We start from the raw sequence: 15,049 nt of genomic DNA on the forward strand, positions 1-15,049 counted from the left end.
ATCCCAGATTCACCGACAAGTCAATTTCATACTTTTTGGGGATAGTAAGAGCTGCAGATGGTAGAGTCAGTGAAAACGCAGTGTGGAGCTGGAGGACAGAGGAACAGGAAAGCTGACGTTTCGGGTTGGGACCCTTAATCTTTTTGGCCATGTCCTGAATCCTTGGACGTTGGCCTGGCTTCCATGAGTAGGTTGGACACCATTAACCGCATTCAGTGACTCTTTTGGCCTTGAGATAGACTTTTCCAAATCCATACTCCCAGGAGATTCCTGCTTACTTTGCATCACCTCCATTACAGGCATCGATAATTTGTGCTTGGAAGGCGAGGTGCTTCTCTTGAGTTTGATCGTCATCTTCCCACAGGAGCCTCAGACCCCCCATGTCAATTTCTGCGACATTCTGTTCTGCTATCTGCCAGTAAATGTTCCTCAGTGAGCTTAAGCGGGTTCTACAGCTTGATCCTGCCTCAGTGTGTGCAGCCTTCAGGGATGGGAAACATTTCCGGCAGCTTTATATGGTCGTTCCCGTTGAACATGAGAAACAATTACGCTTACAGAGGCTGCTTTAATTGATCCTTTTCTGCCATTACTTTAAGTAGTGTAATATAATAGTTTTAATGGTTCCCTCCAGGCCAGAGTGTTGGAATGTGCTGCCGGCAGTGGTAGTGGAGTCAGTTCTTAAGTCACTCTTGGATAGGCACATGGAGGATAGTAAATTGTAGGGTATGCGGGGTAAATTGATCTTAGTAGGATAATAGGTCGGCACAATATTGTGGGCTGAAGGGCCTGTACTGTTCTATGTTCAATTGGTTGACAATAGTTTGTTCCTGGGCGTGGAGAGGAAATAGGCTGGTGGTATTATCGCTGGATTGTCCCATTAGGGCCTCCATGAGACTCCAGACCCACAGCAATGTGGTTGACTCTTAAATGCCCTCTGGGCAATTAGGGATGGGTAATAAACGCCACTCTTATCTCGTGAATGAGTTCAGACAAAGTCCTTGTCCTGGAACTAATCGAACATTTCCCGTTATCATAAATGTGTTGATGTTAAGATATGTGAGCAGTGAAGTACATTGTCAACTCTATTACGTGTCTTGTGTTGTAGAGTCGCTTGCAATCTTGAGAATTAGCCCTCCCTGGGATACAGTTTCATCCCTGTAGGTGGTAACTTCTGCTTCTTTGACCACAGTATTTGATCTGATAGAACACTAACACTTGCCCCTGTATTGAGCTTAAAAATAATGAGATGCCCATCAACATAACCAACAGAAACTTGAGGCTGTTGACTATCTAGTTGCCCCTTGGAATGCCCTGGGTATTTTATTGAATACCGTTAATACCTGGGTTTCTGTAGGCCTTTTGCTGTGCTGAATTCCCCATCTCTGCACAATTTCTGAGCCTGACTTATAGTTTTGTAGCCTAGCTGGGCACTGTTTTTGCCTGTGAGGAATTTTTTTTGTTCCACAGCGCTGACACCGAGTGTCTGCAGTTTGGCCTACTTAACATGTTGATCTGCCCTGTGTATCTTGAGAGAATTGTACCTTTTTAAAGCTGATAGTTTAAGTCGCTACCCCATGGTAAAGTTGTCTTTCTCCTCTCACAATTTATCTTTCACTTGACGAAGGAGCAGTGTTCCAAAAGCTTGTGATTTCAACTTGACCTGTTGGTCTGTGACCTGGTGCTGTGTGACTTCTGACTTTGTCCATCCCAGTCCATCACTGGCACTTCTGCATATAATTTATCTGTGATTCTTCCTGGTTTCTGTTTCTGACATGATTTGAAAAGCTTGCTCTAAAGCCAAGTCTTCTTTACCCTATAATAAATCTGACAAAGATTCGATGCTGAGGTTAAAAGAAAACATTTGTTCCGCTAGGAACAAAGCATGATTGTCGTAATTTCTCACTAATGCATTAATGAAAGTATCTATGGATTCTTCTCCTGTTTATTTTGACCTCTTCAAGAATTTCAGGTTCAAGTAATAATTAACAGCTTGAAGAACTAACTCAAACGTATCTCAGTCTTCTTCTATAGTTTGGTAGTTTATAACATCATCCTCTGTGGGTCTGATCAAAAGCAATGGTGTATTTACATGTTAGACCATAGACCATAAGACATAGGAGTGGAAGTAAGGCCATTTGGCCCATCAAGTCCACTCCGCCATTTAAATCATGGCTGATGGGCATTTCAACACCACTTCCCTGCACTCTCCCCGTGGCCCTTGATTCCTTTTGAGATCAAGAATTTGTCGATCTCTGCCTTGAAGGCATTCAATGTCCCGGACTCCCCTGCACTCTGTGGCAATGAATTCCACAAGCCCACCACACTCGCTGAAGAAATGTCGTCTCATTTCAGTTTTAAATTTACCCCCTCTAATTTTAAGGCTGTGCCCACGGGTCCTAGTCTCCCCGCCTAACGAAAACAACTTCCTAGCGTCCACCCCAATGTTCATACTGAATTTTGAAGTAATCCTGTATTTTAAGAACTCTTTCCTCCAAGGTGTTCAATCTTTTGTTTGGCCCCCTCTGACATCAAGATGGTATTATTTTTCCTGCCGTTTTCTTCCTAACTGGCTTATTTATTTTTCTTCTCTTTAAAGTTGTTTCAAATCTACAGTGTTTGGATACTGGTTACAATCTGCTGGCTTCTAACCAAGATAGCATGATAACTGCGTTTTGCTTGCAAGGACTGATAATTCTGCATTTTGCAATGTTGTCTTCTTGCCCTGTTTTGTAAGCAGTTAAACGCAGTTATTAGTCCTTCTATTAAAGCTTTCTGTACTCTGGTGATGCGAGTAAACAGTATTTCGCTACATTCAAAGCTTAGATTGTATTAGATGACAACACCGTATCTCTGTACTGCTTGCTGGGGAATTTTCCCACCTTACTTTGCTATCAAAAGGTGACTTCCTGAGAGCAAAATGGAGGCCTTCCCATCAATGGCAGCCAGGATGGAAGTTGCCCATAGCTTCAGGGGCAAAGTCGGTGCTTATTCGCCCTCTAGCACCACAATGCATGGCGCACATCCCCATTTTAAAGAGCAGTCTAATCAAATTTCTCACCAAATCTACAGCTTAAGATGGCAGTTTCCCCGATGTTGTTGCCATCATAAAATTCTTTCAATCAGTGTCTTAGATTCTGTCTTTTAAGTTGCCCCTTTGTCACCTGATCAGCCCAGACGCTGCATCCTTAATTCAATTAATGACCGTTGACTTTACTTCTGTAGCTCTGCTTCTCGCTGCCCACCTGCAAAAGCGGTGACACTGACTATAAACGGTAAGTACACTGTTATTTTTACTTCGATTTTTCACGCCCTGGTCCTTCTGTGCTGCTAATGTTCCTCTCCTTCTCCCGTCCGTAAGGATTTTTCAAAAAAATTTTATGCCCGGAGTTCTGAAATGCTTGCTTTATGGCCAAGCATCAACTTAGAATATCCGCAGTGCGGATGGAGGTCGTTCCGCCCATCGAGTCTCTCACCAACTCTTTGGAGGGACTCCCATCCTACTCCCAGAACCCCGCCCAGCCTGCGCACCACCAGAGCGATTTAGCGCAACCAATCCACCCGAAACATCAAGCTTGCCAGCTCCTCAGATGCTGCCCAGCCTGCGCCTACCCTTGCCTGTAGATCTCTGGATTGTTGGCAGATACCAGAGCACACCCTCGCACAGAAAGTGCGCAGGCTCTATGTAGAGAGACGCCCCAGGGTGGAATCGAACTCGGGTCCCTGGTGTCACGAGGCTGCAGTGCTAACCACCAAGCTTCTGGTTGGCTGGGCTCCTCTGAGACCATAGGAGGTGAGGGTTAGTACGTTTGCAGGTGCCACTAGAATTGGAGGTGTGGTGGACAGCGAAGAAGGGCATCCTGCACAGACTACCTCACCCTGTAACCCTGCATTTCTCGTGGCTAATCCACGGAGGCTGCACTACAGAGCAATTTAGACTATCTCAGAGTACAACAGGACCTTGATCACTTGGACAAATGGACCAAGGAGTGGCGGATGGAGTTTAATTCAGATAAATGTGAGGTGCTGCGTTTTGGAAAGACAAAACTTATACACTTAATGGGAAGGTCCTGGGGAGTGTTGCTGAATACATCGGGGAGCAGGTTCATAGTTCGTTGAAAGTGGAGTTGCAGGTAGACAGGGCAGTGAGGAAGGTGTTCGGTACACTCGCCTTTATTGGTCAGTGCATTGAGTATAGGGAGTTGGGAGGGTCATGCTGCGGCTGTACAGGACATTGGTTAGGGCCACTTTTAGAATATAGCATCCAATTCTGGGCTCCCTGCTGTAGGAAGGTTGTTGTGAAACTCGAAAGGGTTCAGAAAAGATGCCAGGGTTGGAGGGTTTGTGCTACAGGGAGAGGCTGAATAGGCTGGGGCTATTTTCCCTGGAGCATCAGAGGCTGAGGGGTGACCTTATAGAGGTTTGTAAAATCATGAGGGGCGTGGATAGGGTGAATAGACAGAGTCTTTTCTCTGGGGTAGGGGAATCCAAAACTAGAGGGTCATAGGGTTAAGGTGAGAGGGGCAATATTTAAAAGGGACCTGAGGGGCACCATATTCACACAGAGGGTGGTGTGTGTATGGAATGAGCTGCCAGAGGAAGTGGTGGGGGCTGGTACAGTTACAGCATTTAAGAGGCATCTGGATGGGGACATGGATAGGAAGGGTTTAGAGGGAGATGGGCCTGATGCTGGCAAATGGGACTAACTGAGGATATCTGGTCAGCATGGACAGCTTGGACTGAAGGGTCTGGTTCCATGCTGTACAGCTCTATGACAGATTGCTGTAAACCAGCCAGTTTGATCAATAATTATCCTGGGCTGAGGAAGCACGGTGGCTCAGTCACTAGCACTGCTCCCTGACGGCACCAAGGACCCGGGTTTGATCCCAGCCTCAGGTGACAATATAAACAGGAAAGGTTTGGAAAGGTATGGGGGAGGAGCAGGTGGGACTGGTGTTTAGTTTTGGATTATGGCCTGGTTGGACCAAAGGTTCTGTGCCTGAGCTGTACAACTCTGTGAATGTCTGTATGGTGTTTGCACATTGTCCGCGTGTCTGCAGGAGTTTCCTCCCACAGTCCAAAGATGTGCGGGTTAGGGTGGATTGGCCGTGCTAAATTCTCCCGTAGTGCCCAGGGATGTGCGGGTTAGGGTGGATTGGCCGTGCTAAATTGTCCCATAGTGCACAGGGATGTGCGGGTTAGGGTGGATTGGCCGTGCTAAATTGTCCCGTAGTGCCCAGGGATGTGCAGGTTAGGGTGGATTGGCCGTGCTAAATTGCCCCGTAGTGCCCAGGGATGTGCAGGTTAGGGTGGATTGGCCGTGCTAAATTGTCCCATAGTGCACAGGGATGTGCGGGTTAGGGTGGATTGGCCGTGCTAAATTGTCCCATAGTGCCCAGGGATGTGCGGGTTAGGGTGGATTGGCCGTGCTAAATTGTCCCATAGTGCCCAGGGATGTGTGGGTTAGGGTGGATTGGCCGTGCTAAATTGTCCCATAGTGCCCAGGGATGTGTGGGTTAGGGTGGGTTGGCCGTGCTAAATTGTCCCATAGTGCCCAGGGATGTGCAGGTTAGGGTGGATTGGCCGTGCTAAATTGTCCCATAGTGCCCAGGGATGTGCGGGTTAGGGTGAATTGGCCGTGCTAAATTGTCCCATAGTGCCCAGGGATGTGCGGGTTAGGGTGGATTGGCCGTGCTAAATTGTCCCGTAGTGCCCAGGGATGTGCAGGTTAGGGTGGATTGGCCGTGCTAAATTGTCCCATAGTGCCCAGGGATGTGCAGGTTAGGGTGGATTGGCCGTGCTAAATTGTCCCATAGTGCCCAGGGATGTGCGGGTTAGGGTGAATTGGCCGTGCTAAATTGTCCCATAGTGCCCAGGGATGTGCAGGTTAGGGTGGGTTGGCCGTGCTAAATTGTCCCATAGTGCCCAGGGATGTGCGGGTTAGGGTGGGTTGGCCGTGCTAAATTGTCCCATAGTGCCCAGGGATGTGCGGGTTAGGGTGGGTTGGCCGTGCTAAATTGTCCCATAGTGCCCAGGGATGTGCGGGTTAGGGTGGGTTGGCCGTGCTAAATTGTCCCATAGTGCCCAGGGATGTGCGGGTTAGGGTGGATTGGCCGTGCTAAATTGTCCCATAGTGCCCAGGGATGTGCGGGTTAGGGTGGATTGGCCGTGCTAAATTGTCCCATAGTGCCCAGGGATGTGCGGGTTAGGGTGGATTGGCCGTGCTAAATTGTCCCATAGTGCCCAGGGATGTGCGGGTTAGGGTGGATTGGCCGTGTTAAATTGTCCCGTAGTGTCCAGGGGTGTGCGGGTTAGGGTGGATTGGCCGTGCTAAATTGTCCCATAGTGCCCAGGGATGTGCGGGTTAGGGTGGATTGGCCGTGCTAAATTGCCCCATAGTGTTCAGGGATGTGCAGGTTAGGGTGGATTGGCCGTGCTAAATTGTCCCATAGTGTTCAGGGATGTGCAGGTTAGGGTGGATTGGCCGTGCTAAATTGTCCCATAGTGCCCAGGAATGTGCGGGTTAGGGTGGGATTGGCCGTGATAAATTGTCCCATAGTGCCCAGGGATGTGCAGGTTAGGGTGGATTGGCCGTGCTAAATTGTCCCATAGTGCCCAGGGATGGGCGGGTTAGGGTGGATTGGCCGTGCTAAATTGTCCCATAATGCCCAGGGATGTGCAGGTTAGGGTGGGTTGGCCGTGCTAAATTGTCCCATAGTGCCCAGGGATGTGTGGGCTAGGGTGGATTGGCCGTGCTAAATTGTCGAGTAGTGCCCAGGGATGTGCAGGTTAGGGTGGATTGGCCGTGCTAAATTGTCCCATAGTGCCCAGGGATGTGCGGGTTAGGGTGGATTGGCCGTGCTAAATTGTCCCATAGTGCCCTGGGATGTGCAGGTTAGGGTGGGTTGGCCGTGCTAAATTGTCCCATAGTGCCCAGGGATGTGCGGGTTAGGGTGGATTGGCCGTGCTAAATTGTCCCATAATGCCCAGGGATGTGCAGGTTAGGGTGGATTGGCCGTGCTAAATTGTCCCATAGTGCCCAGGGATGTGCGGGTTAGGGTGGATTGGCCGTGCTAAATTGTCCCATAGTGCCCAGGGATGTGCGGGTTAGGGTGGATTGGCCGTGCTAAATTGTCCCATAGTGCCCAGGGATGTGCGGGTTAGGGTGGATTGGCCGTGCTAAATTGTCCCATAGTGCCCAGGGATGTGCGGGTTAGGGTGGATTGGCCGTGCTAAATTGTCCCATAGTGCCCAGGGATGTGCGGGTTAGGGTGGATTGGCCGTGCTAAATTGTGCCATAGTGCCCAGGGATGTGCGGGTTAGGGTGGATTGGCCGTGCTAAATTGTCCCATAGTGCCCAGGGATGTGCGGGTTAGGGTGGATTGGCCGTGCTAAATTGTCCCATAGTGCCCAGGGATGTGCAGGTTAGGGTGGGTTGGCCGTGCTAAATTGTCCCATAGTGCCCAGGGATGTGCAGGTTAGGGTGGATTGGCCGTGCTAAATTGTCCCATATTGCCCAGGGATGTGCGGGTTAGGGTGGGTTGGCCGTGCTAAATTGTCCCATAGTGCCCAGGGATGTGCGGGTTAGGGTGGGTTGGCCGTGCTAAATTGTCCCATAGTGCACAGGGATGTGCGGGTTAGGGTGGATTGGCCGTGCTAAATTGTCCCATAGTGCCCAGGGATGTGTGGGTTAGGGTGGATTGGCCGTGCTAAATTGTCCCATAGTGTCCAGGGATGTGCGGGTTAGGGTGGATTGGCCGTGCTAAATTGTCCCATAGTGTCCAGGGATGTGCGGGTTAGGGTGGATTGGCCGTGCTAAATTGTCCCATAGTGCCCAGGGATGTGCAGGTTAGGGTGGGTTGGCCGTGCTAAATTGTCCCATAGTGCCCAGGGATGTGCGGGTTAGGGTGGATTGGCCGTGCTAAATTGTCCCATAGTGTCCAGGGATGTGCGGGTTAGGGTGGATTGGCCGTGCTAAATTGTCCCATAGTGTCCAGGGATGTGCGGGTTAGGGTGGATTGGCCGTGTTAAATTGTCCCATAGTGCCCAGGGATGTGCAGGTTAGGGTGGATTGGCCGTGCTAAATTGTCCCATAGTGCCCAGGGATGTGCAGGTTAGGGTGGATTGGCCGTGCTAAATTGTCCCATAGTGTCCAGGGATGTGCGGGTTAGGGTGGATTGGCCGTGCTAAATTGCCCCATAGTGTCCAGGGATGTGCGGGTTAGGGTGGACTGGCCGTGCTAAATTGTCCCATAGTACCCAGGGATGTGCAGGTTAGGGTGGATTGGCCGTGCTAAATTGTCCCATAGTGCCCAGGGATGTGCGGGTTAGGGTGGATTGGCCGTGCTAAATTGTCCCATAGTGCCCAGGGATGTGCAGGTTAGGGTGGATTGGCCGTGCTAAATTGTCCCATAGTGCCCAGGGATGTGCGGGTTAGGGTGGATTGGCTGTGCTAAATTGTCCCATAGTGCCCAGGGATGTGCGGGTTAGGGTGGATTGGCCGTGCTATAATTGTCCCATAGTGTCCAGGGATGTGCAGGTTAGGGTGGATTGGCCGTGCTAAATTGTCCCATAGTGCCCAGGGATGTGCAGGTTAGGGTGGATTGGCCGTGCTAAATTGTCCCATAGTGCCCAGGGATGTGCGGGTTAGGGTGGATTGGCCGTGCTAAATTGTCCCATAGTGCCCAGGGATGTGCGGGTTAGGGTGGATTGGTCATGCTAAATTGTCCCATAGTGCCCAGGGATGTGCGGGTTAGTGTGGATTGGCCGTGCTAAATTGTCCCATAGTGCCCAGGGATGTGCAGGTTAGGGTGGATTGGCCGTGCTAAATTGTCCCATAGTGCCCAGGGATGTGCAGGTTAGGGTGGATTGGCCGTGCTAAATTGTCCCATAGTGCCCAGGGATGTGCAGGTTAGGGTGGATTGGCCGTGCTAAATTGTCCCATAGTGCCCAGGGATGTGCAGGTTAGGGTGGATTGGTCGTGCTATAATTGTCCCATAGTGCCCAGGGATGTGCGGGTTAGGGTGGATTGGCCGTGCTAAATTGTCCCATAGTGCCCAGGGATGTGTGGGTTAGGGTGGATTGGCCGTGCTAAATTGCCCCATAGTGCCCAGGGATGTGTGGGTTAGGGTGGATTGGCCGTGCTAAATTGTCCCATAATGCCCAGGGATGTGCAGGTTAGGGTGGATTGGCCGTGCTAAATTGTCCCATAGTGCCCAGGGATGTGCGGGTTAGGGTGGGTTGGCCGTGCTAAATTGTCCCATAGTGTCCAGGGATGTGCGGGTTAGGGTGGATTGGCCGTGCTAAATTGTCCCATAGTGCCCAGGGATGTGCGGGTTAGGGTGGGTTGGCCGTGCTAAATTGTCCCATAGTGTCCAGGGATGTGCAGGTTAGGGTGGATTGGCCGTGCTAAATTGTCCCATAATGCCCAGGGATGTGCAGGTTAGGGTGGATTGGCTGTGCTAAATTGTCCCATCGTGCCCAGGGATGTGCGGGTTAGGGTGGATTGGCCGTGCTAAATTGTCCCATAGTGCCCAGGGATGTGTGGGTTAGGGTGGATTGGCCGTGCTAAATTGTCCCATAGTGTCCAGGGATGTGCAGGTTAGGGTGGATTGGCCGTGCTAAATTGTCCCATAGTGTCCAGGGATGTGCAGGTTGGGGTGGATTGGCTGTGCTAAATTGTCCCATCGTGCCCAGGGATGTGCGGGTTAGGGTGGATTGGCCGTGCTAAATTGTCCCGTAGTGCCCAGGGATGTGCGGGTTAGGGTGGATTGGCCGTGCTGAATTGTCCCGCAGTACCCAGGGATGTGCGGGTTAGGGTGGATTGGCCGTGCTAAATTGTCCCATAGTGCCCAGGGATGTGCGGGTTAGGGTGGATTGGCCGTGCTAAATTGTCCCATAGTGTCCAGGGATGTGCGGGTTAGGGTGGATTGGCCGTGCTAAATTGTCCCGTAGTGCCCAGGGATGTGCGGGTCAGGGTGGGTTGGCCGTGCTAAATTGTCCCGTAGTGCCCAGGGATGTGCGGGTCAGGGTGGGTTAGAACACAGAGCAATACAGCACAGGGACAGGCCCTTCGGCCCTCCAAGCCTGTGCTGACACATGTTGCCCCTCCATACTGGAACTGTCTTCACTTACAGGATCCCTCTCCCTCTATTCCCTTCCTGTTTATCCCGGTGCTTCTTGAATGCTGCTGCTTTATCTGCTCCACAGACTCCTCCGGCAGTGCGTTCCATGCACTGACCACCCTTTGCGTGAAAAAGTTCCCTCGCACACCTCTTTTAAAACATGCCCCCCTTCGCACCTGGAACCTGTGGTAGCTGACCCCTCCACCCTGGGAAAAATCCTCATACTTTCCACTTTATCCACACCATTCACAATCTCATAAACTCCTATCAGGTCGCCTCTCTGCCTTCCAGTGAAAACAAACCCACTCTATCCAACCTTTCTTCATCACTAAATTCCACCCCAATTCCAGCAGCATCCTTGTCCACCTTTCCTGTACCGCCTCCAAAGCATCCATAGTTTGGTGACCAAAACTGTTCACAATGGCTGTGCTAAATTGCTCTGTAGCCTCCAAGGATGTGCAGGCTAGCTGGATGAGCCGTGGGAAAAGCAGGGTTACAGGGGTAGGGTACTGGGTGGGATGTCCTTAGGAGTGGCTGACGCAGACTCGATGGGCCGAATGGCCTGCTGCCGCACTGTAGGGCTTCTGTGATTCTGACTGAAACCCATCGGTGAGTTCCAACAAGTGGCATGGTTTGCCTTGAGGGGGTATTTTACAGTATGGCCGCCACATGCGCGTGGCAGTTTCGAGATGATGGGCGTAAGGGAGCTATTGATTTGATTCCCAGTCCGAGACTGTGCGACTACATTGGGGGGAGGTGGAGTTTAACATGGTCTGCAACATTAACCGTTTCTGAACCATTGCGTTACGGACCATCGATTGTCAGCAACATGAACAGTTGTGGGATTGGACCCCGCATCCAGGCCATCTGTACAGGCTGTAAATAGCTGAGGCCTGTCTCTGATCCCTATAACAGTTATACCCTGAAATGAACCAAGCCCGCTCTGTAATTATCTAACTATGCTGTCACGTTACCCCTCATACCTCCTGGCCTTTGGTTTGCATACATGAGCAGCACGGTGGCTCAGTGGTTGGCGCTTCTGCCTCGAGACGCCAGGGACGTGGGTTCGATTCCACCCTCAGGCACCTGTGTGGAGTTTGCACATCCTCCCCGTGTCTGCCAGGGTTTCCTCCCAAAGAGGTGTAGGCTGGGTGGGTTCGCCATGCTAAATTGCCCTAGAGGGGGGATGGGATTCTCTGAAGCCCAGTGCGGACTGATGGGGCTGAAGGGCCTGTTTCCACACTGTAGGGATTCTCTTCTTTAAATTGCCCAACGTGTGCAGGTGGGTTAGCTATGGGAAATCCAGGGATTGGGTGGGAGGGCTCAATGGGCTGAAACGCCTTCCTCCACACCAAGGGAATTCTATTCTATTCTAGTAACGGTGTGTGGACTCTGAAGTACAGCAGATTTTGTTTTAACCAGCACAAACTATGTACTTCCAGCCTGAGTATTTACGCAGTGAATAAAGCACAACAGTGATGTGTGTACGCCTGTGCATTACATTTCTGTAACTTACTATTGATTTTAGGAGGAGTGTTGATGATTTACAGAGACTTTACAAGGGACATTGTTGTCTCGAAGTTTTGCTTAGACAGGATTATCTGTCCCTCTTGATCATACAGAATATTCGATGAAGGGCTATATTCCAGGCTCTCTAGGTGCCAGTTAAGAAAGAGTTTGCTGTAAAGCACCCCATGGGTATATGCTACCTATTACATCCCGGTCAAATGCAATTTCCCTCTCACACGATCATATTGACTCTGCCTGATTCGATAGAGGTTTTGCAATAACGTTCTCAATGATACCCCTGGAGAGGACATTTGCACAAGGCTGAAGTGTCAAACCTCTGTCTCTTCTATCGTTCAGCTGGAGACAGACAGTAGCGCGACGCTGATGTGCTGCAAAATTAAAAGCATTGAAACCACAGGATTGCACACAACATCAAGCGGGAGAAATTGAGCCCGCTTGCAAAATTTAAATCGAAAGAACTGCTGTAAATCGGGGCAGCAGGGGGGGAGAAAGAAAAGATCGCTGGAAAAGCTCAGCAGGGCACTCTGCTTCTGTGCAGAGCAATCAGAGTTAACATTTTGGGATCGAGAGACTCTTCCTTTTAACTCTGAGGAAGGCTCACTCGACCCAAAATGTTGCCAGGCCTGCTGAGCCTTCCCAGAAACTTCTGTTTTCTTTTTGTTTGCAAAGATTTGATGTCAGAGAAGGTCCAAACAGAATTCAGGGTTGGACATCTTGGAGAAAACGGTTTTTAAGATGTGATTTTATTTCAAAAGTTAACTCCCCAGATGAACAATTAAATACACGATTGCATTAGTCCAGTCCTATAGAAGATCAGTAGGTGTAATCAATGAAGCTGTGGTGGGTTTCTGTAGTGCATGGTGTATGTGGCACACACTGCTGCGACTGTGCGTTAGATGCGGAAGGAACGAATGTTGATGGTGGGATGGGATGATGATCAAGTGAGCCCGATGGTGTCGACCCTCTTGAGCGTTGTTGGAGCTGCAACCATCCAGGGCAAGCTGGCGGGCGGGGAGTAGGTCGGTGGGGGCGGGGGGGGGCAAGTATTCCAGCACACTCCCGACCTGTAGAAGGTAAGACAGGCTTTGGGGAGCCAGGAGGCGAGTTGCCCGCCATGAAATTCCCAGTCTCCGGTAGCCGCGAGGGAGCAGAGGCGGATGTGGAGCTGAGACCGCGACCAGATCGGGCCACGGGGCTATTTGACGGTGCAGCACGCTCGAGGGGCCGAGTGGCCTGTTCTGACTTCGGACGCCTCAGATTTCCGATGGGGCCTCACCGCCTAGGCCTGGCCCTCTTGACGTTGACCGGAATGTCCCTTCTTACCTAGGTGGAGATTCCAAACGGGTTTACAGAGTGTGGTATAAGCCTGTTGTGTGGTTCTGGATCGTCTTCGGTCTGGCCTATTTCGCTGCGATCCTCTCGATGATTGGAGACTGGCTCAGGGTTCTGTCCAAGAGGACCCGGGCGGAGGTGAGCAATTCCATGATGACCCGGGTATAGGCCACCATCTCACACCCCTAGCCTCCCCCAACCGCCCCACCCGCCCACCCACACCGCCATTCCTTCCCGCTACCCTGCCTCACCTCCGACGAGGGGGTCCCAATCTCACAGATAACTGTCGCACTCCCAGCACGGCCAACCGGCCCCCCCACCCCCACCCCCAACCCAACAATCACACTCAATACCTGGAGGTACGCGTCGCACTCGTCACCCTCTCCCCCCCCAACCTCACCCCCCCACCACTCGGGAGCCCGATAGAAAGGGGGTGGAGAACATTGCTGTTTCTCTGTCCCTCGAGGAAGGGCTGCTAACTTCCCCCTGCACCCCACCTCCCCCCGCCCCGCACCCCTCCCCTCCCCAAATTCGATGGGCAGCGCGGATGCGACCAGGGGGCACCGAATGCAACACTGGAGAGGTGGGGTCTCTGACAGGGCGTTCTGTCCTGCTTTCACCCCATCCCCACCCCCCCAAGAGGTGGGAGGAGCCTAAAATGAGGATGGATGTATTTGGGGGCTGGGCAGTGGGGTTGGGGGAAGGGGTGAGGGTGGGGTTAGTGGAGGGGCGGGGTGGGTGTTATGGGTGAGGGCGGGAACGGAGAGGGTCGGTAGACCAGGTGTCATTGAAAAGAAAAGGGTGGGGGTTTACCGATAGGGGTGCTGCGACGCCCCACCAAGTCGAATAGCTCACCTCTCTCTTTCCCCGCCCAGATGGGAGGCCTGACGACACAGGCAGCCAACTGGACAGCCAACCTCACCACGGAGATCAAAGTGACTCACAAGCGCCTCAGCCTGGAGATTCGTGACAAGGCGCAGCGCGGAGGTGTGGCCCTCACCCAGAAGGCCTCGCCCGAGGCCCAGGGCTCTCCCGGTCTGGATCCTGGCCCCCGGGAGTGGGAGGAAGCGGAGGCAGAGGAGGAGGACTCGAGGCCTTTCGATTTCCTGGGTGAGGACCTGGCCTTCATCGACGCCGAGGAGTCGGATCGCCTCTCGGGGCGGCCGTCCCCGATGCCTGCTGTGCGCCGTGGCAAACGCAGGGGGCACCGCAAGCAGCCGAGGAGTGCCAACGGCTACCCGGGGCAACAGGAACACCCCTTGCAGACCAGAGACACAGGGGAGAACATCTGACCCGTCGGGGGTGGGGAGGGAGGTGTGGGGGCCGGGGGTACAGGAGCAGAACCATGGTGTTGGAGTCCCCTTCTGTCTCCCCCTTCCTCTCCCAACGCCTCCTCTTCAAGGCCCTCACGATGCCAAAGTCTCGGGGGGGGGGGGGGGGGGGGGGGGGTGGTGCGCAGGGGTACCAGAGTGTGCCGAGAAATGGGAACTGTCGGCTTTGGAACAACACGGACATGATGGGCCAAATGGCCTGTCTCTTTTTATTCATTCTCCTACGCCAAGCCTCTCCAGGCCTGGACTGAAGGGGAAAGGGGCGTAGAACCAGCCAGGATGCCAAATTATGCTCACTTTTGTAAGTGTCTCCGGTTTCGGTGGGGGTGGTGGTATTTGGGGGGGGGGGGTGCGGATTTGTGCCATGGCCTTGTGCCCTCTCGCCCCACATCATCAGCTCAGGGCTCTCCCGGCCGCTGAGACACAGGGCCCTGGGAGTGGATTGGGGTTGTGGGGTAGGGGGGAGGTGGTTAGGTTGTCAGGGGAGGGTCATGGGTTTGGCGTGGGAGGCGTGGAGCGCAATTGTGCCGGAGCCAACCTCGGCCATCCAAAACAGGGCCTGGGCACCGGCCATCGGACTCTGTAGGCCCAAGGTCTGGGGCCTTGGGGTGGCATTGACGCGGGGCAGATAGAAGCTAACAGAGCAACCATGCTCTTCCTAAAGTATCCCTCATCCCACCATCCATTATCAGGGATTGTTCCCGTTCGGGGATCCTGAATGAAATATTTGACCTGG

General features: G+C 52.3%; 1 protein-coding gene across 1 annotated transcript in view; it reads left to right on the plus strand.

Annotated features, from left to right (window-relative positions):
* LOC125449280 (potassium channel subfamily K member 2-like) overlaps positions 1-14,274 on the plus strand; it is an 86,864-nt gene extending 72,590 nt beyond the window's left edge. Inside the window, exons 6-7 of the mRNA XM_059641504.1 lie at positions 12,978-13,120; positions 13,858-14,274. Coding sequence (XP_059497487.1) covers positions 12,978-13,120; positions 13,858-14,274 — 560 coding nt within the window. The remainder of the gene's footprint in view (positions 1-12,977; positions 13,121-13,857) is intronic.
* Positions 14,275-15,049: the final 775 nt, after the last annotated feature.

This window comes from Stegostoma tigrinum, chromosome 42, assembly GCF_030684315.1.
Source record: "Stegostoma tigrinum isolate sSteTig4 chromosome 42, sSteTig4.hap1, whole genome shotgun sequence".
Lineage (NCBI taxonomy): Eukaryota > Metazoa > Chordata > Chondrichthyes > Orectolobiformes > Stegostomatidae > Stegostoma > Stegostoma tigrinum.